This window comes from Lacerta agilis, chromosome 3, assembly GCF_009819535.1.
Source record: "Lacerta agilis isolate rLacAgi1 chromosome 3, rLacAgi1.pri, whole genome shotgun sequence".
In the NCBI taxonomy this organism is placed as follows: domain Eukaryota; kingdom Metazoa; phylum Chordata; class Lepidosauria; order Squamata; family Lacertidae; genus Lacerta; species Lacerta agilis.
Window position 1 is genome coordinate 44,564,607 of NC_046314.1, and position 25,398 is coordinate 44,590,004.

Consider the following 25,398-nt stretch of genomic DNA (forward strand, 5'->3'; position numbering starts at 1 on the left):
AAAAATCAGTCTGTTATATCCTTTCCTTATTGGAATGTTTCAATATAAGCTCATTTTGTAAAGGGGAGACTAAAATGGCTGGAGCAACAGATGTGTATTTTACATGTGTACAGTAGGCTAATTTCACCAGCCAAGAACTCAGAGTGTGTGGCCTGGCCCCCAGACAGATGTTCCCTATTCCTGCCTTTATGGCTTGCACATGAGGGGAGAAAAAAACTTCTGGTTGTTTACAATCTTCTACATGGGATGGTTCTCCATGGGACCTTCAACCTACAATAACTCTTCAGTTGTCTCTTCATTCAGCATAGAGAATCTAGGCAACCGTTATGATTCCACAAGCACTGGAATAATTGCCAGGGTGTGTAAGAGAGGTGATGAAATTAAGTATAAGAAGGTAGGTATTGCATTGGCTGGTGATGGCACAAGGCACTGAAACCCGAATAGGCCCAGACAGCCTTCTTCTCTCACTTCTTTGGATCCAAGTCAATACATTTACCATATTGTGTAGAAAAATTAATTATAGCTGCAATAAAGGAAACTCAATTTACTTAAAGGCTCATTGTTGACAACAGTTTGGTTCCACCATTCTCTGTGTGATGTGTTATATAAACCATTAAGTAAAACCTATGAACCTTTTAATTAGGAAGGGTATGCTCTCTTTATTGGCATACAGACATTACTGAAATTAGTGCACTTGTGTGAATGAAATTTCCACAGATACAGGGAGTGACAAATCCAGCTGGTGTAGTATATAAAAAGCTTCATGCACAATCTTGTTTACTTAACAAATAGAAGTCTAGTTTAAAAAGTGGGTGCAGTAGATCATGGAAAGCTGTATTCCTCAGTACTTCGTTTTAAAATAAATGGGAGCACTGAAAAAATCTTTGCCCCCGCTGATTTAATTTTTGAATACAATCTCTCAGATTCTTAGTTATCTAAAAACCAGTTTATCCTTAGAGCTTGTTTCTCTTCTTTCGTTTAAAACTACAGTAGGTTGAAATCATGGAGAAAGGGATGAGAGGACTCTGGGCAACATAATTCTTTGCTGTTCTTTTTATGCAATGTTTACCTGGAAAACAAATCCTGCTGAATTTAATGGAACATTCCCAACATATGCCATTGCATTCGTTAGCCATTTTTAAAGGATAAATTTGGTCAGCAGAATTATATTTAAAAACCAAAAAGCATAATACTGAGAACCCCTCATCAGAATGTCTTATTTGACATTTTGAAGTTCGCAAGAAGTCACAATGTTTGTTGACAGTTGTTTGGGATGGGCAGGTTGTATTAATAGTTTGCAAATACCAGTTTTTTACGACTTCAGTTCTATTAGCCCAAAGACCATCTCTCTAGGTAGTTAATATGTTGGCAAAAGAACTTTAAGAACTGTCTTGTTTTTTAAAGTGAAACCATAATTCTAGTAATAAGTTGCAAGACCAGACCTAGTTATTTTTATTAACCTTCTGTATCACAGTTATTTAATGGTTTCTAATGCAGAAGTTATAGAGTAATAAAACAAATGAATCCAAAATAGATTCTAGCTTCTCTAACCATATGAACCATTATAGAGTGTGCTTTTGAACACAGAAGTAGGATATTGAGGAATAGAGTTTCAAAGCTACAAACTCGCACCATACATGTTGTTTACTTGCACTTCGCTACTATTTGTGCTTGGCTAGTATTGGTATGTTGTACAATAAGAATTATGCACATTTTAGTCACAGACAGTAGGATGATAATTCAAGAAATGTTTTTTAAAAACAAAACCCTACAGTTCATTTCAACAATTCTATTGCCCGGGGACTGACCCTGAATTAGCCAAAGAGGAAACTTAAAACACTGAGAAAATTTAAAACTGACAAACTGTTCAGTATTTTACAAAAGTGTATTGTAAAAAAATAAGTAATTCAAAATAAATTAAAATACAAGAATTTAAACAAAAAATGAACTAAAGAACTTTATTGACATCACAGTACATTCAATAGCAATTTTAAGAACATTACAGCTGAAAGAGAATGGCATATTTCATAGTCTTAGTAAGCACTACTAAGGAAAAATGTAAATACAAAGAAATCCTAGCAAGTACTTAACTCCGAGCAGCGTTTCCCAAAAATACAGCTATTTACAGATTATTTTTTTAAAAAAGGAGGGTTCAGCTTTCACCTACACAGCCACAACTGTAGCCTCTATAATGAGCCTCTATAATGAGACAAGCCCTTAAAAACTCATGGAATTTTTAAATCGTATGACTAGTGCCATATCATTCCTCAGCGTTTACGACGTGGAGGAGTCATTGATCTGAAAAATAAAGAGAAAGGGAGGGAAATTAAAGGGGAAAATAACTATCAAAACCACACACACGTTAGGCTTAAAAACTTAAATTTTCTTAGTTGGAAATAAATGCTATCAAAGTCGTTCCCATCCGCCACCCCCCCCCCACCACACTCAGAACAATCTAAAGAAGTTAGGTTAACTTGTAAAATAAATAGTTGCAGGCATGATGATGAACAAAAGCAGAAATAAATACATAAATCAAACAAGATACTTAAAAGAATACTACCTTGATCGTGATTTAGACTTGTGTTTGCGGCTTGCCTTCTTACCAGACCTTTGAGATTTCTCCACGGACCGCGACCGACTATGCTTTGCTTTCTTAGACTTCTTTTCTTTGCTGCTGCCTGGTGACTCAGAACTGCTCCTCGTGCTAGATTCCGAACCTGAGTGCTTTTTGCTCTCTTTGGTAGAACTTTTCTTGCTTTCCTGCCTAGAATCATGCCTTAATGTTTTTGAGGAAACTGAATCGCTGCGAGAGACCGTTCTTTCACTATCTCTTTTCCTCTTTAATCTCTCATCATGATTGCCAGCTTTACTGTCTTTTTCTTCTTTTCTCTGTTTCTCTTTGCGCTTCTCCTGGTCTCTCTCCCTCTCTCTGTTCTTTTTTTTGTCTTTTTCTAGGCTCCTGCTGCGTTCCTTTTTCCTCTCCTGAACTTTACTATCGTGGCTGTGTTTGTGCCTGTTTCCACTTTCACTTCTACGCTGGTCCTCACTTTTACGCCTATCTCGACTCCCACTACGAGTGGAAAGGCTAGCAAGTCTATCCCTTGAGTGACTATCACTTCTACGCCTCTCCCAGTTTCGGTCATGGGAAGGACTACGATTTCGTCTCCTCTCCCCCCTGTCTACACTCCTATGTCTACTAGATCTCCGCCTTTCTCTTACCTTGCCCCTACTCCTGCTCCTCTCTCTCCTGTTTCTGTGAGAATAGCTCCTGCTTCTGCTGCGCCTAACCTTATGTGAAGGTGATCTACTGTGGCTACGCCTCTTTTTCCTTTTAGGGGAAGAAGAATGTGAAGAGCTGCGACTGCTGCCAGAGCTACTGCTATAGGATGAACTAGAGGCTGTACTGCTGCTACTACTGCTGCTACTTCTGCTGTTGGCACTCGAGCTACCACTGCTTGAACTTTTTGACCTACTCCTCCCTATTCTCTCTTTTTCTTTAACCTCTTTTTTGGGTTCAGCATCTGGTGTCATTTGCTTTGGAGATTTTTTCTTTTCACTGAACACATCTGCCTCCACCTCTTCTTTTGCATCCTCTGGTGGTGAACTGCTGTTTTGCTCTTTACTGGTGAGTTCACTCATCTCTTTAGCAATTTTCTCATTCTGGAGCTTTTCTTCTGCAAAAGTAAGTGCATAAAAGAAACAAATACAAAAATCATGCCAAGCGAAATACAAGAAATCTCTCCCTATCATGGCCAGTGTATCAACAAGGCAGCATGGTATAACACTGCTTCTTTTATATTACTACTTTTCTGTAGCTATTTGAAAGTCAATGGAGCTTATTTACAAGTGAACATGAATTAGATTGGGCTGTTAATCATCAATAATTCCCTTTTTAATAGGGTTTTGAAGCCAGTATATAAATGGAACCTAAACAATAATAACAATAAATATCTATGAAATATATCTGTTGCCATGGGCAACTGTAAACTGGCAGTCTCATTGAATTCAGAGGAATCTTTGTAATATGTGTGTTCCTGGAATCTCTGTACTGGAAAGTGTGCCTTTCCCCAAGGATTTCTTCATGCTATAGCTAATTCTGCCTCTATTCTATCCAAAGATTCTAGCAGATTCTTTACTTGGTAAATTCTGGATGTGAGCCAGTCCTTGTGTATCCAACTCTTAACAGGTAGGTCTTAGGAATTACAATGGCCAAGGCCTCTGCTTATGAAATTTTACTATCTGTGTTATTGACAGAGGTGAGGTCACCTAAAGATAAAACTATTTGGAGTTGTAAACCAGTACCAAAGCACAGAGAAAATCCCAAATTCCTCAATTACCTGTAATGTACTCTATAGCTCAGGCTTGTGTACATGGTGCATTACGTTTTTATTTCCATAAAGCTTGGCTCCCAGGTTGCAAGTTAGGGTACAAGCTGGCACATAAGTCTGAGAGGTTGAAAACCACCGCTGCTGTCGTCAATTCTGAACCAAACACACATCCTACCTTCCAGCTGTTTCTCTAGCAATAGCTGCTGTTCTCTCTCCTTTCTCCAAAATGCTTCTTGTTTTTGCCTGATTCTGTGTCGCAGTTCCTCGTCATCAGTATCGGATGACTCAGAGCCTCTGTCGCTCCTCTCATCGTCACTGTCTCCTGATCCATAACCACCCAGTCCACCTGCGTGCATAAAGCCTAGTCTATCACGAGGGAAGATTAATCCTGGTTCTTAATATTTCTGCAGGGCAAAGAGGAGAGTATATTGCCCATCTTTCACTTCTTCACTGAAGAAGCCACTTATTCTGGAGGAAGTGCCAAAGGTGGTTGACTGGATGTTCAAGGCCCACACATTTGACCTGCTGTTCAGTATCTGGTTTTACTTCTTCCGGAATAGCTTGCCATGTTTTCCAGCAAGCAATCGCTATGATTACATACTTTCCCGTTAAGTATATGGGTAAAAAAGCTCTTTACAGAGCCAGTACCAAATGCTTAGTGTACATCAGCAAGACCATATACACAGGAGTGCAGTGCCTAAGACCTGTCCCTGAAGACATCTTTGTAATGATTTCAGCCAGCTTCAATATCCAGGGCTTTAAAAAGTCCCAAATGCCAATCAATTTTCTACTGTTCAGAAAAGACTGTACATTAAAGAGGTACAGGTATGGAATAGGAATGGACTTCTCTTCCCCCAAAAGATAGACCTGGAAAAACTAACAAGACTAGCAGAAAGTAATCTTGAACATCTGATACAGAAGCATTCTTACTTTCTTATTATGTTCTCTTCAGTATTAGTTGACTAATACATTTAAGCTAATGTGAAAGAATTTGTTACTAGTAGTAAAAATATTTACTATAACAGTTACTAAAATTGTATAATTGTTACACTGATATTTCAAACATTTTTTTAAAAATCTATTACATCTCAATGTAATTCTGAATTTCATATCCAGCATATCCCAATATTACACTAAGTGCTGGCTATGAGAACTCAAAATATACATTTGTTGTGTGGATTGCTGGCAGGACAAAACTGTAGATTTTTATTGGTTTCTTTTTTCAAAACACACACTAATAGCTGAATTAAAAACAGGAGAAAAATTCCTCCAAATTCACTTTATTTAGATACTGTAGTAGCTATCTGGTGCAAAACATTTCATTTACAGGACAGGCTTACATTATGCTTACAATGGAAATAACACCACTGTACAATTTCATGTATTTCAATAGGTTTATTTGCAAGATAAGCCCTTTCTAAGAAACACAAAAGTTATCAGATGCTTGCCTATTGCATGTTGGTCAGTTTCAATACATATTTAGAAATGCAAGCCAGAGCAATCTCCCCATTAAGTCCCTCTCAAAATTGGGAACATACTTACCAAGTCCAGTAAGGGAAGCCAATGCACTGGACTGTGCCAGCTGTTTTGCAGGAGCTTTGTATCACATCAACAACAGGAACAACATGTTAACACAAATAGCCACGATTTCATAGGCATGAGAGTCTATGGTATTGTTAAATCTACTACTATTGCTGTTTTGTGGAGGAGAGAAAAAACATTAAAAACGTAATCCATTGAAAACCCAGTTATTTTCTGGCCACGAATGTTTAGAAATTTAAACTGTGAATTAATAGTGGATAGATCAGTTTCTTATAGTTGTACATTTCCAAGTTAATAAATTTCATCTGCAGACAGAACTGTATATAATTATTTACTCACAACTATATGGAATAAAGCTGCCTATTTTCGTAAAAAGAAAATAGCTGGCTAACAGTGAAAGCCAGTTCATTCATAATTCAAGTATGCGTTAAGTTTTACTCAGTTAAATTTGAACTAGAATTATCTAAAATATGTAAACATTTAAAATAAATAAATGACATTCTATAGGAAAGAAATGGAATAACTGAAATTAACTCACAATACACTGCACAGAACAATACACTGCACAGGACAATAGTATATGATTATTACAACTGAATTTTTGCAACTTTTCTTCCTTAACATACAGACTGCTTTTAGGTACAGATACTATGGATTTAAATGTTCTAGGACATGCAAAAGGATATTTAATTAAAGTACTAGAAAGCCTAAGCATACCTTTTATTGCTTTACGATGGGCATCTTTAGCCACGTAATATATTTCTTCATTTGTGACATCTAGGAGAATTTCTGTCAGCAGCATTTTTGTCAGCAACATCTAAACAATTATAAATATAAAATACCCAGTTCAAACACAATTCTCAGCAAACCTTTGCAATTCTATTCGGTTATTCAGGTTAGGAAGCATAATGGTTCCTTTACCCATGATTTCTTGGAACTACTGAAGAAAGCATTGGGCCCATACTATGCAACTGCTTACATGTTCAACCACAAGCAACGTACTTTAAAATGTACCAATTTGTTCAGTATGCATAGCAGTTCACCTTTGCATTCAGTGATGTGTAGTCAAGTAATGAAAACAGATGGAAACAGAGTTTGGGAGAGAAGAGCGCTACAATCACATTTCACATACATCTTTTCTTTTGAGTAAGAGAATCAAGATCCTTATAGGATCCTGCTGATCCTATAAATCAAGAGCTTGGATTATCTAAATTTGCTCAAGCATTTATAAACCTTTGGGTATGCTATGTGTACCTAACTTGACTCTAGCCATTCTCTCCCCTTGCCATGCATCTTATATCAGCACTATATCAGTGATATCTAGTGTCGCTCTTGCCCATAACTTTACAAAAGGTCATATATGTCCACTTCCCTCCCCCCCCCCCAAATTTGGTTCTCTGTTCTTTCTCAAGCCAGTCAAATGTGTAGTTAAATGCCGATGCTGGTTGTGTGGCTTTAAAGTTGGAGTTGACTGTCATCATATTAGGCTGTGCATACAATCATTTTATTCTTGCCTTAATAGCTACTAGTGGAAGCACTAGTGGAGGCACAGAGAACTTGCTTGCTAGCAGGCTTGCTAGTTTTCTCTAACTTAGCCCAAGAGGAACAGCTTTTCCTAATAACTAAGAGTACAATTTTTAACTAATTAAGGACAGGTTGATTAAAGTTGTTTTTATTCAACTCAAAAAGGAATCCTTGCTTAATTTTAAAAAAAGTTTTTAAGTAAGCATAAACAACAGGTGACAGAAACCATCTTTAAAGAGGCACCCCCTTCAATTTTGTAAAGGAGGGAATGCCTCTCTGAAATTGCACTTGCTGCAAAATACATGTACACTATATAAAAACAGAGTGTTTTCTGAAAACTATTATTTTAGTCAAATGAATTTTAACAAAAATTAATTAAATCAACACTATTAGATAAACCAACTATGATTTCTTTAAACAGAATGGCAGCCCTACTAATAAGCAAGCACATACAGGCATGGCCAATGAAGTGGTACCAAACTCATCCATACCATCTGATACTCCTTTTCTTCCTCTGTCATTTCTGGTTCGCTTTGCTCCTCTTGAGGAGCTGGAGAGGGACTTCTACTGACTTTTCCACTACTTGTAGCTTCTATGTTATCAAGATCTTCATCTTCTTCATCACTATCCTATAAGAAAAAGATTATGAAATAGGTTAAAATACAGGTTAGAATTCAATGCAGCATTATTACAGCTGTTCTGTCAGTGCAATAAACTTTTTCACTTACAAATTTACTTTTCTGAGGTAACCGTGGTCCATCTTCTTCTCCTGGGTGCGCATTTTCCTTTTTTTCTTTCTTAGACAATTGAGAACGTTGGTGCTCCATTCTCTCTTTCTCTAGCTTCTTTTGCTTTTCTCGTTCCATCTTCTCTAGGCCCTCACGAATCCAAGCAGGCAGAGTTCGGCGTTTAACAGCATCTAAATATTCATACAGAAAAGTAGTTTCTTTAAAAGGAACCCATTCATTTTCCTTTTAAGCTCATCAGCTAATTGATGTGTTTGAGGTTTTTAGGATGTTTCATGGGGAGAAAGCCACTGTAGCTTTCTAATTCTCTCCCTAGGCTAAACTAGACATTGTGATGGCAAACACATAAATAGGAGTTGGGATGCGGCTAAGGTAAAGGTAAAGGTAAAGGACCCCTGGACGGTTAAATCCAGTAAAGGTGACTATGGGGTTGCGGTGCTCATCTCGCTTTCAGGCCGAGGGAGCTGGCGTTTGTCCACAGACAGCTTTCCGAGTCATGTGGCCAGCATGACTAAACCGCTTCTGGCGCAACAGAATACCGTGATGGAAACCAGAGCGCACAGAAATGCCATTTACCTTCCCACCACAGCAGTACCTATTTATCTAATTGCACTGGCGTGCTTTCGAACTGCTAGGTAGGCAGGAGCTGGGACAGAGCAACAGGAGCTCACACCGCCATTTGAAATCCACAGCATAGGGAGGTGAAAGGGAAATCTCCTGCCCATGCATTCTCTTTGAGATCAGCCCGCTCAAGGCATGATCGTACTGTACTGATAACAGGAGCTTGTTCAGCCCAAGTCACTACATTTATTAAAATTAATATGATGAGGACATACCGATTTGAGGAGTCTCCTGTTTTGCCGGTAATGTGATAGGTGAACGCTGGCGATCTCTGAATGCTGGCCTCTCCCTTCGATTCTGAGGTGGTGCAGGAGGTGCTGGAGGACCTGGAGGTCCTGGTGGTCCAGGCTGCCAGTAAGGTGGATGAAACCCACCTTGAGGTGGACCAAAATTAGCCCCACGCTGAAAGAGTAATGAAGCTCATTTTCTTTCAGATCAATGCTACACATTTCCTTACTTTAATATTTGGCCTGTACAAGAATGCACAGTAGAAAGAACCTTACTGAATAGAAGCCCTTTTAATATTTTAAGGGACAGCATATATTCTCTAAACTGTGAAATTGACAGTTTCAGAAAAGAAAATTGACTAGTCCTTCTCATTTCAGAATTCAGAAATAGGAATTTTGCGTTACTGTAACAAAACATATATAAACTGGAAAAGTTCCAAGTCCCTTTCGTATTGGATGGGTGTTGAAAGGCTAGGGGGAAAACTTGTAATATCTACGTCTAATAAGCGTGTGGGGATTTGACAAAAAAATGGAAAAGGAAAAAGAAAGAGCCCTGAAACAGTCATTCTCCACTGATGTTTACTTTAAAAAAATCATTTACAACTTCATATTTGACTGCCATATATCACACTTTATGACACAATGTAACATTGACACACTGTTTAGAATGGCAATTCAGAAAAGTGTAGGCATGTTTAAGTGCCACTGAAATCAATGGAACTTGGCACTTCCTCTGAAAAGCCTAGTCTAGAAAGCCCACACAGACTCAAAAGCATAAATGTGCACAGCGGTCCACACTGCTCACTTCAATCCACACACCTAAAGAAATGTACACTTCCAGTAAAATGAATGGAGATGCTTTTTCAGGTAGAGGTGTTCCTTGCACATAAACTGGAACTCTTGCCCAGGAAAAATAACAGAACTGGCTATAATTTTGGCCAGTTCTATACTTCTAAATTACAGTATTTCAGAGAAGCTTAGTTGTGTGCAGGAGCACACAATTCATTTTGGAAACTGATATTGTGGGCATAATTCACCTTTATGAATCAAATCAAACTGGCGAGAGGTGGAAATGAAATACTAAATCATCTAGGTCGGATATCTTTCTAAATAGGCAGTTCCTTCTCAGAATATACTTGCTCATGTATTTAAGCATTTTGTTTTCTTTCATATTTTTCTGTTTTACACAAAACTTATTGCATTGGAAAACGAGGTGTTTTAACAACCAAATTATAAAGAGGTGTTCACAATGAAGGTGGTTTGCAGATGACAAACTGTTATCTGAGCAAACAATAAAACTTGTGGATTCTGTTGAAAATCGGCACTAGAGGCACAACTCCATGGAATGGGCTCTGCATGCTTACAATATTTAAGCAAGAAATGTTTCACCTGATAGTCAAACTGGTTCACTGGGCCCATTGCAAAGTTATCAGGTGGTGGTCCCCCAAAGTTGTGATTATTCTGACTAAATATATGCCTGTTGTCAGGGGCAAATTCCCCACTGTCCTGACTGTTGCTGTCTTCCGACGGAGGAACAATATCCATTGGGCCTGGTGCTGGAGGAATCCATGGCTGCTCTGGAGGTGGATGAGGGGGTTGGTGGGGCATGCTCCAGTCTGTTTTGATTTAAAATCAAAATGTTAACAACTCATTTTTTTCCATTTCTTCTCTTGAGACTTTCAAAATAAAATCTTTGATGTAAAATACACACAAATATATACCTCCATAAAACTAGCATTCATTGTTTGTGTCCAGACAATCACTGATATTCCTTCTTGATTTTTGTTTGCTGGCTAAATATACCATGAAATCAACCAAAATCAGGAAGATCTTGCATTTCATCATCCATAACATACTAAGAGCTAGTTGTGGACTTGAAAAGGGATCATGAAACAAGCCAGTGGGGAAGAACACTGTTCTTGGCTAGTTTATCCAAGTAGCTTACCATTTCCCTTAGCATATAGCTGTACTAGGCACACAGGCAGAACGGGGGGGGGGGGGACAGGACGACAACTTTCAACTATATGTTTCCATACTGTATCCTTTAACCAGCCTAATTTGAAATACATATAAGAGTTTGTGAAACTGTACATTAAGCAAAGTTAGCCCATTTGAAGCACAGAAAGCACTAGACTTGCTGGTATGAAAGTCTGTGTATGAAATGCCTGTGAGGAAATAGAAAACATTTTGATCTACAGATTGCTATCTGACCAGAGCCTGAATCTGACTACACCTGGCGGATTAAGGCAGCAACTAGGAGCATATCACAGAGCACTACAAAGGGCAGAACTATATGCTCCAATTTAAAATCTGTGCATTAACAGAGAAAATAATTTAAAGCCAATGGATTTGGATTTTGCAGTCAACTTGCCTTTTCTAAGGATGCTCCAGGCTTAGAAAGATAGAGCATATCAGTGTTAGAATCCAAAAGGAAAGAGGAATTAGTATTTTAAAAAAACAAACCTGGCTGCCACATTCTGTTGAAGTTTGGATCACCCTGAAAGTTGCCATGGTTGTTTGGACCAGGCTCCATGCCTGTCATCTCCTGGCCATTTGGCATCATCCCTTGCTGTTCCACTACATTCTGCTGCCCCGACGCTTCTCGCTGAGCAATCCATGCTTGAGCTAATGCTGCCCAGTCAATTTGGCCTAGAAATAAAATTAGATCTCCAACATACAGATTTCCATGGCATAATTAGGAAGACATATTTGTCAAGCCCATCAGAACAGCACCTTATTCACATGTTAAAGCTTCCTTTTAAAAATGTCCTTCATATAATTTATATGGATTAATCTAACACTATTGTATGTTTAAAATAAGGCAAATAATCATTAGATTTAGGCTGTAATCCTATACACACACACATAGAAATGAGCCCCAGTGAACACAGTGGGACTTCCTTCTTAAGACTGCACTTTAAGACTACCAAAACAGTTCATTGTCCTATTACAGTTTCTTCCAATCCTCCATTTCAAAAATATCTAATAAACAGAATTTGTCAGCTGTATTCAGAGAATGAAACCTGTACTGGTACTAATAGTCCTGTTGCTATAATACACATACATATTTAGCATGCATACTTAAGCTTCAATGGATTTAGTGAAACTTATTCCTGAATATGTAGGAATGGGCTGCACCCCTGCAATCCTGAACACACGCCAATTTTAATGGGATTTAAAGATTTAAGCAATCCACATGAAGGCTTGCAGCCTAAAAGGTTCAAATCAGCATTACACTGAAGTCAAGGGGAAAACTGCCGATGGGATTTAAATGGATGTGGTATGTGCCCCAGTTTTAAATTACAGCCCATTTTCTTTCTCCCATCTCCCAAAAGCTATTTTTGAAAAAAAGAAATACTTTTCAGTCAGACAACCTAAATTTACTATCCATTTACTATAGACTGAAAGTTGCAATATTATTTTTATGTATCCATGTTACCCAAGTAGGATTCATTGTAAGTATTCTAGTAGAGCCTGGGTATAGTGTTTTAAAACACTATAACAAAATGTCAAGGAATCAAAAGATAGCAAATAAAATACTAACAGTTGTATTCAACCTAGTGTTAAGTGTACAAGGTTTTCCACTTGTGCAATGGGATTTTCACCCTCTCTTCTTCCCCTGCCTCTCCAATTTATTACAGGGGTTCCCTCAATTATCTGCAGATTTGGGGAGGCCATGGGGTGCATGCAGGGGAAGATAGAGGGAGAAAGTTTCATTGTGCTAATAAGAATCCTTGCACTGGTGGGACATGTTAGTTGCATGCTGCCCTATGGAACAGATTAGCTTGATTAATTCTGTAGCAGGTGAAAGATCATGTCCTCGTCAAATTCCTAAAATGCTGATTGCTGTGCTAGCTTTTATCTTGAAAGCACTTTTCCAGTTATTCACTTACTTGGATCTTGCTGGTGCTGAAATGACTGCATCCATTGCTGCTGATTCAAAGGCCACTGTTGCCAAGGCTGCCCACTTTGATCCCACATCTTTAGTTCTTTATATATTCTACATTTAATCAAAAATAACAGTTGATGTTTCAGTTGAAGCTTCATGCATTTAGAGTCATTTAACTCTTTCAAAAGTCACAAATTATATTTTAAAATAAAATTAACTACCCAAACATTATCTCAAACAGATCAAGTAGCATTTCCATTTTGTTCCAATTCCTGGTAGCATCCAGAAACACTTATATGCCAGACAACTGCATATAACAGAATTGCCATTTCATATTGCAGGACTGTCATCAGTTGAGAAACAAGTAAAAACTTCACTTTCAGAAAACTGGTCAATTTATTACATGAATTCCTAACAAAATTGTGAAGGAGAGGGAAAACAACGATAAACACTTTTGGGAAATAAATATATTGTGAAAAGATGTCTAGAAAGAAGACTTGCCAAATCACAGGCACTGGCCCAGAAGTGCCTTTTGGTGATTTTTTTTTAAAACCCAGGCTTCCAAAGAACCTTACCCCTGTCAAGAAAGATTAATTTAGTCTCTGTGACTAGACGGGTGATAACAAAAGTGTTCTCAAAGCACACTATAACTTTGAAGTGGCAACAAAAGCTAATTAATTATTGAGACTATAATGTATTATCATTTACTTAAGTAAAACTGCTACTGGGTGGGATGGGGTGGGGCATAGACCAGAAAGCTGTCAATATGCTTAAGAGACATGTTCCTTAGAAATACTTCTGGATACCTACTGAAACATTTCTACTAAGTAGGAGTCAACAAATATTTGTAACAAGATTATTACAATTTCAAGAGTGAAATTATTAATTATTATTATTTTGTTGTAAATACTACACTAACACAGACAAACTCATGAGAAAGTATAACTTCCTTCCTTACAATTCTATGAACGCTACCCTAAGCAGTGGAAACCACTGAAGGAAATGCATATTTCTATTCTCCCAAGCAAACATGCTGGACCACTTTTTCTCATTACCAGTCTGCTTGATCACTAAGGTCAGCATCTGAGGCTCTTTCCCATGTGCTTCAACGCTGTATAGTAGGCTAAGGCACGTGGCTACCAAGTAGAAAAAGAGAATCATCTGTTCACTGGGCTTCCATTGATGAGACTCATTCATATGTTCAATCCCACCCTTGGTTTATACTATATCAGTTCAGATGCATCCACTAAGAGGCTGCAGAAGCTCTTGTGCAAGCAGGTGAATTTACTTTTACTTTCTTTGTACAACATTCCAGTGTGAGATGGAAGACAATCTTTCCATAAACAGTAGGAAACCATCTTCAAATCCAACCACTTGGTTTTGCCTTCAGTGTTTCACAGAAGCCCTATAGCAGGAATAGTCAATGTGGTGCCCTCCAGATGTTTTCAGACTCCAACTCCCATCAACCCAACCATTGGCTATAATGGTTGGGGCTGATAAGAGCTGAAGTTCAACAATGTCTGGAGGGCACCACTTTGCCTGCCCCTGCCCTAGAGTATTAGGGTACTAATCTACATGCGTTATTAAGAATGAATTTATTTCCACTTGACCGAATAGGAAATACTTTACTTTACTAGATCTAGACATATTGTCCCTTCATGACCTATCCCTTCCATCTTTTGCCTTGTTTCTGAATGCCCTGCTCTTCTGGTGCAGCTAAGATACAATATTCCAGGCTTGAATTATACAAGGGGGAATCCCAATTCCTTCTGATACAGCTGGATTTAGAATCTAGAAATAGGCTAATGTTCAAACCATTCATATAAATTAAGACATGACCTATAGTTTCTGGGATTTTTAAACTTTTTGAACAAACAGAAGTGACAACAAACAATCCTACAATCATCTAGTACACAAGAAAAGTTATGCCATTATGTATTTCCACATAAAATGTCTCACAGAACTACAAAATAGGTCTCTTCTTCATAAGTATTGCCGAATTCCGAAAGATGTGAAATTTGAAATACTAGAACTCATTCTGCTGTCTTACCGATTTCCAAAGTAAATTCTAACAGATTGCTATTGCCTAGTTTTTATTATGTTTTAATCCATTAGAGACCAATATCTTACATATATTAATAACTTCTTATAATTTTGGGGAAATATTTTATTATGTTTTCTGTATCAGAGCATTCCAAATATAAATGAAAAAGTTGCCTTTTGATTCTTGGCATCTCTATTTAAGTCATACTCATACATTCAGCTGAGATGGCACTGTAACAGAATAATGATGAATGAGTGGCACAAGACCTCCCTCTCCTCCATATGTAACTGGCTCATCTGCTTAAGTTTGCATAGAGACTTATTAATGTGACTTTTCCCCTTCAAAAAGCAGGGAGAGCTCACAAGTCAAATGGGCATATGCAGAGGGCCAAGTTCACACTAGAGACTGTTTATGTGTAGGTGAGGAGCAGCCGACATTGGTCCTCCACTGCTAAACTATTTTAACATGAGCCAGACAGTAAGTTTTCATCTATAAATATTCCCAAAATATGAATCATTTTCTTCTTCTGTACTAGGCAACCTTTCACCCTCCAGATGTTACTGAACTACTACTTCCATCATCCTTAGCCATTGGTCATGCTTGCAGTGTTGATGAGAGTTCTAGTTCAGCAACATCTGGAGGCCCAAAGGTTCTCCACATCTGTTCTAGATTTTCTACCATTTGTACATGCATTATTTTTCAGTGTTCTAAAAAAATGATGCAATTGATACCTTTTTGATCTCAAATGCTTTACTTCTATTAATAAAAGTTTCAAAATTATTCTTTCTGCCTTTGAACTTGCATCCCCAAGCTGGCTACATACTCTCAGCAGATGGGACTACTGTATGTGTGTAATTTCAGTAAAGGACAGAAAACAGGTGACCAGTACATACTAAACATACATGACTCCAACACAATCTCACATATGTACTCTATATAGAAGAGACTGTAATTTCCTGTTTGTTACTAGTACCATGCTACATATCCTATGTTTCACTAAGATCTTCAATAGGTGCCCCCCCAATCATCTGAGGTGCAGCGGGTGGCTAAAGAAAACAACCTACTTATTTTTCTTACAATTGTAGAATGCTGTACCCAGGGAGCATTGCCTGAAAACGCAATGTAATTTCATGAGTAAGCAAATACCTATTTTCTGTTCAAGCCTTTTATCCTTTGGTGTTTGCTTTTATGCTGTTCGTTTATACTATGCTTTTTAATGTTTTTAATTTTAATCTTTTATAAACTACCCTGGAAAACTGTAGAACAGATCTGACCTGAACTAAAATCTATTTATTGGAAAACACTATTTCCCCAAATTCTCAGAGACACCAGTTGGACTACACACAGGATCATATGCAACAAGATACCATCCTTGATTTCAGGCATTTAACAGATATATTTTACTTTTAAAGCCAAACTGGTCCTTTTCTTTAACTAATATTATATGCCTTGTACAGTATATGTCTGTTTTGTCCTCTATTAAGCACAATGAAAATTCCAACAGGCAAAATGTTGCTGAGAAGCCATTAGAGCATTCCCAAAACACCCATCACAGTTTACTTTTGGGATCTAACTTAGTTAAACTTCAATTGGCAAAAATGTGGCCAAGGCTCATGTAGGATTTTGCAGAAAAGTACCGTAAACTTGGGTGCAGATGTTTCACGTGTTAGGTGTGTGAAGTTATTCTGAAGTTCAAGCTTCAATGATTTCCAGAAGTGTCGCAAAGCTTTCCTGTCTGGAGTTTTGACAGCCAAAGTTTTGACAGCCATGTGGTAATTTTAATTTCTAAATATTTTAACTGGATAGTCTGTTTTTACTTTATTTTCTTAAGCTGCTATTATTCATTCCAAACCTTTGGAAAGAGGTGGGACATAAACAGAAATAATTATTTAGACAATGGCTGGTATAGAGACATCTGGATGTTATCAACATAGATTACCCAATAGTGAAATTTTGACTAGCAGAGTATTTCAGTTTTCAGTGTATGCTGAGAAGTGTATGAAGTTGTTAAGTATGTTTTAGTACCTTAGTTTGCCACCAAAACCCCACTTATCTAGAAGTCCTATTGAATACAATAAGACTTACTTCTAAGCAGACATACTTAGAATTAAGTTACCAAAATAGTTGTATGATTTGAACACTATAAGTTAGTATGGACAAGACAAGCCCTTTTGTACATACTCCAGAACACTAAATTCTACATGCATTTCCATCAATAATGTAACTGGTTCCACACATACTGAAGCTTCTTTTCCATGAAATATTTACACTCAGGCCATCCAGAGTTGGTATACAGTGGGGACTAAGAACTGTCAACTGTGAATTCCCTGTTTAAAATCTCAAAGCCATTAACTCAGCTGGTAGCATTAAGCAAAATTGCACAGTATTCTCTCTTTCCTCCTCTTTCCATCTACAATGTCAGAATACTCTCCTACATTACAGAACTCTTTATTAGGATTACTGAGATAATGCATGTAAAACCAGTTGAATTGCTGAAATAATCTGTATATAGAAGCTTAGTTCCCACCCCAACTTTTTGTGTACACAATCACAGATTTTACTGCTGTGAAGCAAAATGAAGTAGAGTGCTTCACTTAGCACACATGCTTTCATAGCAAAGATGTGAAAGGCTGAAAATTAATCCTAACCATGACAATCTTTTATTTATTTTTAGTACAACTTTCTTCCATCATGGAACCCAAATCATTATACATAAAGTTCCCAGACTGTCTCCCATCCTGGCACTGATTATTTATTGTGTTTATATCCTACCCTTACTCCCCAAGGGACCCAGGAAGGCAAATAAGATACACAACTTAAAAACAAAAAGCAAAAACATTCTGAAAACAATCAGTTATTGTATCAAAATCCAGGGTAAATAGGTATGTTTTCAGCATTTGCCAGAAACTGTATGATGAGGTTGCCAGAATAATGAGAGGATAACACTACTTCAGGGTTGCCACAGAGAATATGCTCTGCCACCGCCCCCCTTTGAGCATCTGGGGGCTGAGAAAACACCAAGGGGGCTCCCCCTCTGTGGATCTGAGCAAGATCCGTGAGGTTGCAGCTGCCTTCCTGAGTCTCAATGCTTGCGGCTAGGCCTCACTAATGAACAATGCTTACTGCCAAGTAAACATGTGCAGGGTACTGTTGAAAAACATTATCAGAGTGCACATGAATAACTTCAAGAATTTGACAAACATTTTTGGGCCAGACGAATATGTAGCGAAGTATGAATTGCTTTACCACCACATGAGGGGAAAACCCACTCAGCATCCAAACCCATTATGGCAACTATCAGCCAGTACAGTAATCCTATACAATAAAAACGCCTATACATGCTTATGGAGCCAATGGGCGTGACTGACTCCATCCCTTCCCTCCAGGCACCACGAGCAACAAAACCACCACCGGCCCCAAACGTCAACCCCTATATATTTCATTCCGATGAACCGGGAGCGCACCGGCGCATGCGCATTATGGATTCGTAACGGGTTTTAATCTCAACCCGCCCGTTCAGTACCACAGCGGGGACAACGGCGCATGCGCAAAAGGGGGTGGGTACGTGAGGGGTGGGGGAAACAGAACCTCGAGAAAAAGGGTTACGTGCCATAAATAAGCGCCCGCTGCGATAAGTCAACCAATGTGGGGGAATCCCTCCACGCTTCTTCACATGGGCCCAGCGGGCAGACACCTTACCCCCCCCCACCTTCTCAACCGCGCCGGCTGCTGGGACAACAGCGCCGAGCCCTGGCGCGCCCCCTGACGCCGAAGGGAAAGGCGCCCCAGTCCTTCGGCGGCGTCGAGCGTCTTTTCAAATGCAGCCGCCCTGTGCGCCGTTACTCACCCCCTCCCGCTCCTTCCCCGCCGACCGGCGGCACTAGCAGCTCTTGGGCTGCCTCCTTCTCTCCGGTAGGCTTTTTTCCCGAACCACACAAAATGGCGCCCGCTAGGACTCACCCGGAACAGAAACTCACGTCACTGGAACCCGTTGGAGAAAGCGGATCGACCGCCATCTTTGGTAAGGGCAGAAGCGGCTCCTGAGAGACTCCTTTAACGAGAAGTGGGCGGGGGGGGGAGGTTAGCCTTTTAGGCTAACCCCACTATTGAGAAGAGAATACGGGTCCTCCGAAATATATGCTAAGAAGAGGAAAGAGTCCTTTCATGTCTGCTGATTTTAATCTCAGTCTGCTCTTCCCCGCCACCGACACACACCTTTTAGGGTTCGGATTAAGTTTATTCTGCCGGCGCCATTTTTAGGAAGGGCGCAACGCCATTTCTTCCGCTCTTGGCATTTCCGCCTCGAGGCGAGGCTTGGGAAGGGCAGCGGCGCGTGCCTGGTGGCTCTAAGGTGTGTTACTGGGTTACTGGCAAAAAAAAGCCAGTGGATCTGCGCATGCAGAACGGAGGATTAGAAAGACCGTTTCGCATTTCGAGACTGCTGCCAATAAGGATGAGCCCAGTGGGTGATCCTTGCAAAATTAAGATATGCCTCAGGCTCCTGTGCATGTTGACCCAGACATCAATTCTACACTGGTTTTATTCCTAGGTGAGTGCGCGTAAGGTTGCAAGCAGGGCAAGTGAAGTAGTCGGAGTGACCTACATCTAACGCCGCCCCTAAACTGCAGTTATAAACATTTATTTAGAAATAAAAATCCGTAGCAGTGAATGTGACGTGCTGCTCGTTTCCATGCAAGTTTGCTTAGCACTTAATCCCGCTGAATTTGAGTGCAACCTACTTCGTGGTAAGTATACAGGTCATCGCAGCTTTATGTCCAAATAAATATGCTCAGAATTTGTGGGTGCACTGCAGCCACAGCCTTATCTAAATAAAACCCACAGAACTCTAGAGCTGCAATCTTGTGCATTCTTATCTGCGATAGATTTATTAAACACAATACTTTTAATCATTAATTTATATCCCACTGTTCCTTAAATTACCCCAAGGTCCACATTTCTTCCTTTCCACAACCCTGCAAGGAAGAAACAAAATAAAATAAAAAATTCCTTCCAGTAGCACCTTAGAGACCAACTAAGTTTGTTCTTGGTATGAGCTTTCGTGTGCATGCACACTTCTTCAGATACAAAAGCTCATACCAAGAACAAACTTAGTTGGTCTCTAAGGTGCTACTGGAAGGAATTTTTTATTTTATTTTGTTTTGACTATGGCAGACCAACACGGCCACCTACCTGTACCTGCAAGGAAGGTTAGGCTAAGAGATGTGCCTGATGCAAGCAACTGTTGAGTCGCAAGTTGAAGCCTGGTTTCCCAGATCCTAATCTGACACTCTTAACTACTATGCTATACTGATTTGGAGCAAATACGCATAAACTCATGCTCTATTCAAATTATGTGTCAGTGTGTTCTGTGTTGGAAGGGATTTGCATGATGTGGGCGTGTCCCTCTGCTTAGTCCTGCCCAGCTCTGTCATTAGTAAAGCTGTAGCAATAGGCCAGCTGAAGCCACTGCAAGCAGCATCCCTATGGTGAGGCTGGTGCAGCAAAAGGGTATATTTCCTACCTTCCACCATGTCTGTTATGAGCAGCACAGCTGTGCTGCTCCATCAAGCCCCGCCATTGTTGGCCAGCGACTTGGATCGACCCCTGAGCTTACAAGTAGAAAAGGACCCCGATCCAATCTACCTCACACATTCCATTTGTTTCCACCTGATTATTGGAAACTTTGCAACTCACAGAACAGGCAAGCAATAAGGGGCAAACTGCAGAGCACAGCATTGTTCAAAAAGACACAAACACAGCTCTAACCATCTGCAGTTGGATCTCAAGAGGTGCATGTGCCAGACTGCCTGCCTGTGTCTCTTCTCTGACTCCTCACATTGACAGCACTTAACCAAAGCAAAGGTAAGGGAGATGATGCAGGGGACACATCAAACAAGACTGACAGCCACATCCATCCCATGAACTCAATAGTAAATCATTTGGCAAGTTAGGGAAGGCATGATCCCCCACCTGTCTTAATGAAATCAAACACAATAATCTGTTTTAACATCCGACATTCATTTCTGAAAATTTCCCACTATTATTTTGCAACATCCTAGATGCCGTATTTTTGCTCCATAAGACGCACTTTTCCTCCCAAAAAGTAAGGGGAAATGTCTGTGCGTCTTATGGAGCGAATGGTGGTCCCTGGAGCCGAATTGCCCAGGGGCCAAAAGCAGATCCTGCTTTTTTTAAAAGAAAGAGAGAAGGGGGTATTGAAAGGACCCCGCTCAGCAGATGATCAGCAAGAGATCAGGAGAGAGATAAGACTCCTGGCTCCCTCTGGGCCCTGCCCCCTTGCCCAGGCCTCCATTGTTGAATGTGCCTGCAGAGGGAGGCTGTTTGTTTCCCCAGCCACATGTAACTGGCTGATTAAATTATCTTTCTGCAAACTGTAGAAAGGGCTCCTTAAGAATCTGCAGAAATGTGAGTTGAACCCCAGCAAAAGGGGGCTTTTCCTCTTGCTTTTCCCCCTTTGCAAAAGCTTTGCTTCCCCCCCTTTGCAAAAAAGCTTTGTTTCCCCCCTTTGCAAAAAAAGCTTTGCTTCCCCCCCCTTTGCAAAAAAGCTGCACAAATCTGAGCTGATCCTCAAAAAACCAAGGCTTTTTCCCCTTTCCACCTCTAAAAACTAGGTGCGTCTTATGTTCAGGTGTGTCTTACGGAGCGAAAACTACGGTATATAACAGAGAAGTAAGGGAACAATAGATTCTGGGTAAGCTGTGGGTTCTAAATAAGCCTTTTCCCATCCTAAAGTGGTGTGACTTTAATGAACCCACATACTGAATAAAGTTAGCTTAGAAAAATAATTTAGAAACCAGAATATGACACTGGATTTCAGTTAAAAATTTATCTTACCCCTTCAAATAAATATAAAATGAACATTTTTTTCTAAACTTGTGTGCTGACTTTTATGTTTTATTTTGACAATCAAAAATAAACAAGTGTTTTTGTATCCCAATAGTATATATTTAGCAGACATTTTCATATTTTGCCTCCATTCAATTAAATACATATTCCTGTTGAACATTCTCTATACATTTTATACATAAAATACGTAAAAATACAGTAATAGGTTCATTTATTGCACATACAAAGTAAATTATGCTTGCATTTCTCTTTGCTCATCATTACACAAGTATCCTCTGCAATATATAATTGGCCTGAATATTGTTTTAATATAATCCCAAGTTTACTAGTATACTGAAATATTAAGGAATAGAAAATCTGTTATTCATAGTGCATTCTAAATTTATTCTAAGTATCATCTGCCTCACAATATTCCCTGGTTTAATCTATCATATGTAGACCATTGAGGAAAAATATAAAATATTTAATTCTAGACTTCTTTTCAACACACTACTGTTCCCAGCAGGCAAATCAAGTTTTCACTGTGCCTTATACATAAAACTCACAGCAACTCTTGAGTTGCTAAGCAAACACCCCTGCCTTAGGAAGTACTGGCCTAATACTTTGTAGCCTAAATTCCAATAGATCCAGGTTTTACAGTGTGCAGTTCCAAGATTAAGCCAGAAGATGGTGTCACTTGCACTGCTCAGTTACCATACTACCGTAGTGATCGTATCAATTTCCTTCTATGATGCCTCCTTATCTGAGGAAGTGTTTTACAGTCAAAGGACTGATTTGAGTTTGAACCACAACCACACTAACATGGGCATGCTAGTATAGAGAAAAAAAGGCAAAGGTCAGGGGTCATTTCAAAAGGCTGAAAAGGTTGAAACGCATGGGGAAAAGCAAAGAAGGATAGGGAGAAAAAGTGATGGTGGAGCGCGTCTGTTATTGGGATACTGAATTCTAATTCTAGGGCTGAATATAATACAAGAGGTGAAAACCTGAGGTAGTACAAGGAGATTGCAAGGGAGATACGGGCAGAGATCATTTTTTCAAAAATCACAGAAAACCACTCAACTATGATACCCCCAGAAGTAGATAGCTAATTAGGCTTTTGTAGCATGAGCAGAACCCATACACTGTTCATTTGCTATCATGAGCCAGCCAAAGCGAAGCATATTTAAAGCCCACTGATTTTAATGTGAGCATTTAAAAAGTGTAGTTAACTCCCTTTTAATTTGACAGATTTTAGCTTTGGGTCGTGTGAATTTTAAAGGATGCTTTTTAGAAAGGTGCCACTGAAATTCTTAAAATATAATCTCTTTATTTGATGTAGAAACCAAAACATAAATAACATTCCAGAGCTTGTGTATGCATTCTTCAGAACTCCCGTACCAATGAATAGGTACCATTTTCTTTCAGTGTATGGGGTTTTAACCCCTGTTGAAACAGATAACAAATTCCTGTATGCACTTGAGACTTCATGTCTTATCCCCAAAGTGCTGGAATGCAGCATTTAAAATAAATTCTGAATATGATTGTGCATAAAAAGGTACATCTGAGTAAGGACCCCTGACAGTACAGCCCAGCTGCGAATGACTCTGGGGTTGCGGCACTCATCTCGCTTTACTAGCCAAGGGAGCCATTTGTCCACAGACAGTTTTTCCGGGTCATGTGGCCAGCATGACTAAGCCGCTTTTGGCAAAACCAGAGCAGTGCACGGAAACGCCGTTTACCTTCCCGCCGGAGCAGTACCTATTTATCTACTTGCACTTTGACGTGCTTTCGAACTGCTAGGTTGGCAGGAGCTGGGACCGAACAACAGGAGCTCAGTCCGTTGCGGGGATTCAAACCACCGACCTTCCAATCGGCAAGCCCTAGGCTCAGTGGTTTAGACCACAGCGCCACCCGCGTCTGAGTAAGCTACATTGCTCTAAATGTGCATGGGTGAGTGATGGATTTGTTGGGATAGATACGTAATATGGAAATGATCAGTCACTGAAACTGATTAATTTACTTTAAATTATCAGATTAAACGTGAATCATCATGGGTTACTGCAGGTCACAACAACTCTCTCTCCAGTGCTAGGATCATAACATAATATCAATAAATTATCATTAAAGTATTAGCAATAATTGGAATTAGTGAGGTGGGTATGGAGACATTCTGGATGTATTCTGCAAGAAACTACTCAGAGATAGATGGATACATATGTGCATGACACACTCACTGCTGTTCCATTATACAGCTTGTTAAATTGACTCTTTTGTTTTTAGCAGGCAGTGGGTTATATCCAACAGTGTTGCTCTGCTGGTAAGCAAAGCTGCTGTGACTGGAAAGGGAGGGAAGCAATTTCCCATGATTCCTCCTCCCTCTCGCAGCTCCTTACTTCCCTTAAATATGCTCTGGCAGGCCCCCCCCCCCCATGCCAAACTGCTTTCCTCCCCATTTCACTGATGGAAGCCTTGCCATTGGCTAAGACACATAACTGGCTGGAACCCAATGGCTACAATTTAAAGAGTATCCTAGAATATGTAGGGTTCAGTGCACAGGAGAAACTTGGATTATCCTGAAGCTGAAAAGGAGAATCCACAAAGAGATAATAACATTTCTTTAAAATTCTCCAAGTCCTAAAATTAGATCATGTGGTGCACAGGTAAAAAATAAGAAGTAAAAAAACTGCATTTCACATGTGGAGCTAGTCCCACTGTCCTCTGTACATTAGAAATAATATGCATAAATTCATATTATTGAGGACAGTAATAAACAGCAGACCTGATCCTTTGTAAGAGACAGCAATATACCCCACCCCCGTATTTAATAGAAAAGAAGTTGAGTACTGTCGGTAGTGTATATATTGTGTACCAGTAAATCAGCATGCTTGACTATATGATGCTTTGCAGATATTAATGGCGGAGAACATAATGTATGACTAGAAACTATATTTGGATATATATAAGCAAATACAAAACACTACTAAACCTTAGGTTACGTAAATACAATCTTGGTAACAACACACACATCATAACAGCCTGTTTTTGACTATATAACTTCCATTTCAAACACAATTCAACATATAATATCTCACAAAGTGTAATTCCATAGACCGACACATCATGCAAACAGAACATATCAAGAGAAATTAAAGTCCAATGGATGGTCAGGAGAGTTAGAATCTATACAGTCTCTCTGTTTAAAAAAGAACTTTGGCCAGTGATTGAATTAACTGAATTTATTTTGTTCCATGTTTCCGTCATAGAAGAATATAGTATGTAAACTTCTTGTTTTAATTTGTATGTTATGTTACTTAGTTTGTATAAAGATTATGTTACATCATGTTTGTTTAATTTAGAGTATGCATGGCTGACGAAGCCCAGTAGGGTGAAACAAGTTATTATCCCAGAATCCTTGTCGTGCCATACCTTCAAGTTTTCCATCTGATCCGATATCTACATCCAAGGAACGTTAGAATCCCCAAAGCAGCAATACGTGGGCCATCATAAGATAAGCATACCATATTGTGGTTATTGCCAATATGCCAATTTAGGAACCGAATGGACTTGTGAGATATTATATGTTGAATTGTGTTTGAAATAGAAGTTACATAGTGAAAAACAGCCTGTTGCA

At 39.3% G+C, this 25,398-nt stretch overlaps 1 protein-coding gene across 1 annotated transcript; it reads right to left on the bottom strand.

Moving 5' to 3' along the window:
• Positions 1-1,931: 1,931 nt before the first annotated feature.
• PNISR (PNN interacting serine and arginine rich protein) lies at positions 1,932-18,875 on the bottom strand. Its single transcript, XM_033143484.1, has 12 exons — positions 18,769-18,875; positions 12,882-12,988; positions 11,452-11,637; positions 10,378-10,604; positions 8,977-9,163; positions 8,123-8,313; positions 7,886-8,023; positions 6,588-6,687; positions 5,871-5,924; positions 4,504-4,674; positions 2,561-3,674; positions 1,932-2,298 (listed from the first exon to the last, which is right to left on the bottom strand). The coding sequence occupies exons 2-12, from the start codon at positions 12,967-12,969 to the stop codon at positions 2,268-2,270; spliced, it is 2,487 nt and encodes an 828-aa protein (XP_032999375.1). The 5' UTR covers positions 12,970-12,988; positions 18,769-18,875; the 3' UTR covers positions 1,932-2,267.
• Positions 18,876-25,398: the final 6,523 nt, after the last annotated feature.

Bases quoted from the DNA above. Each gene is read 5' to 3' on its own strand.
- PNISR (XM_033143484.1), bottom strand. From the start codon at position 12,969: ATGTGGGATCAAAGTGGGCAGCCTTGGCAACAGTGGCCTTTGAATCAG. The intron at 4,675-5,870 runs GTAAGTATGTTC...TTATGCACGCAG, and splicing joins GGCTTCCCTTACTGGACTTG to GTGGACTGGGTGGTTATGGA. The intron at 3,675-4,503 runs GTAGGATGTGTG...TTACTTTTGCAG, and splicing joins GCTAGAGAAACAGCTGGAAG to AAGAAAAGCTCCAGAATGAG.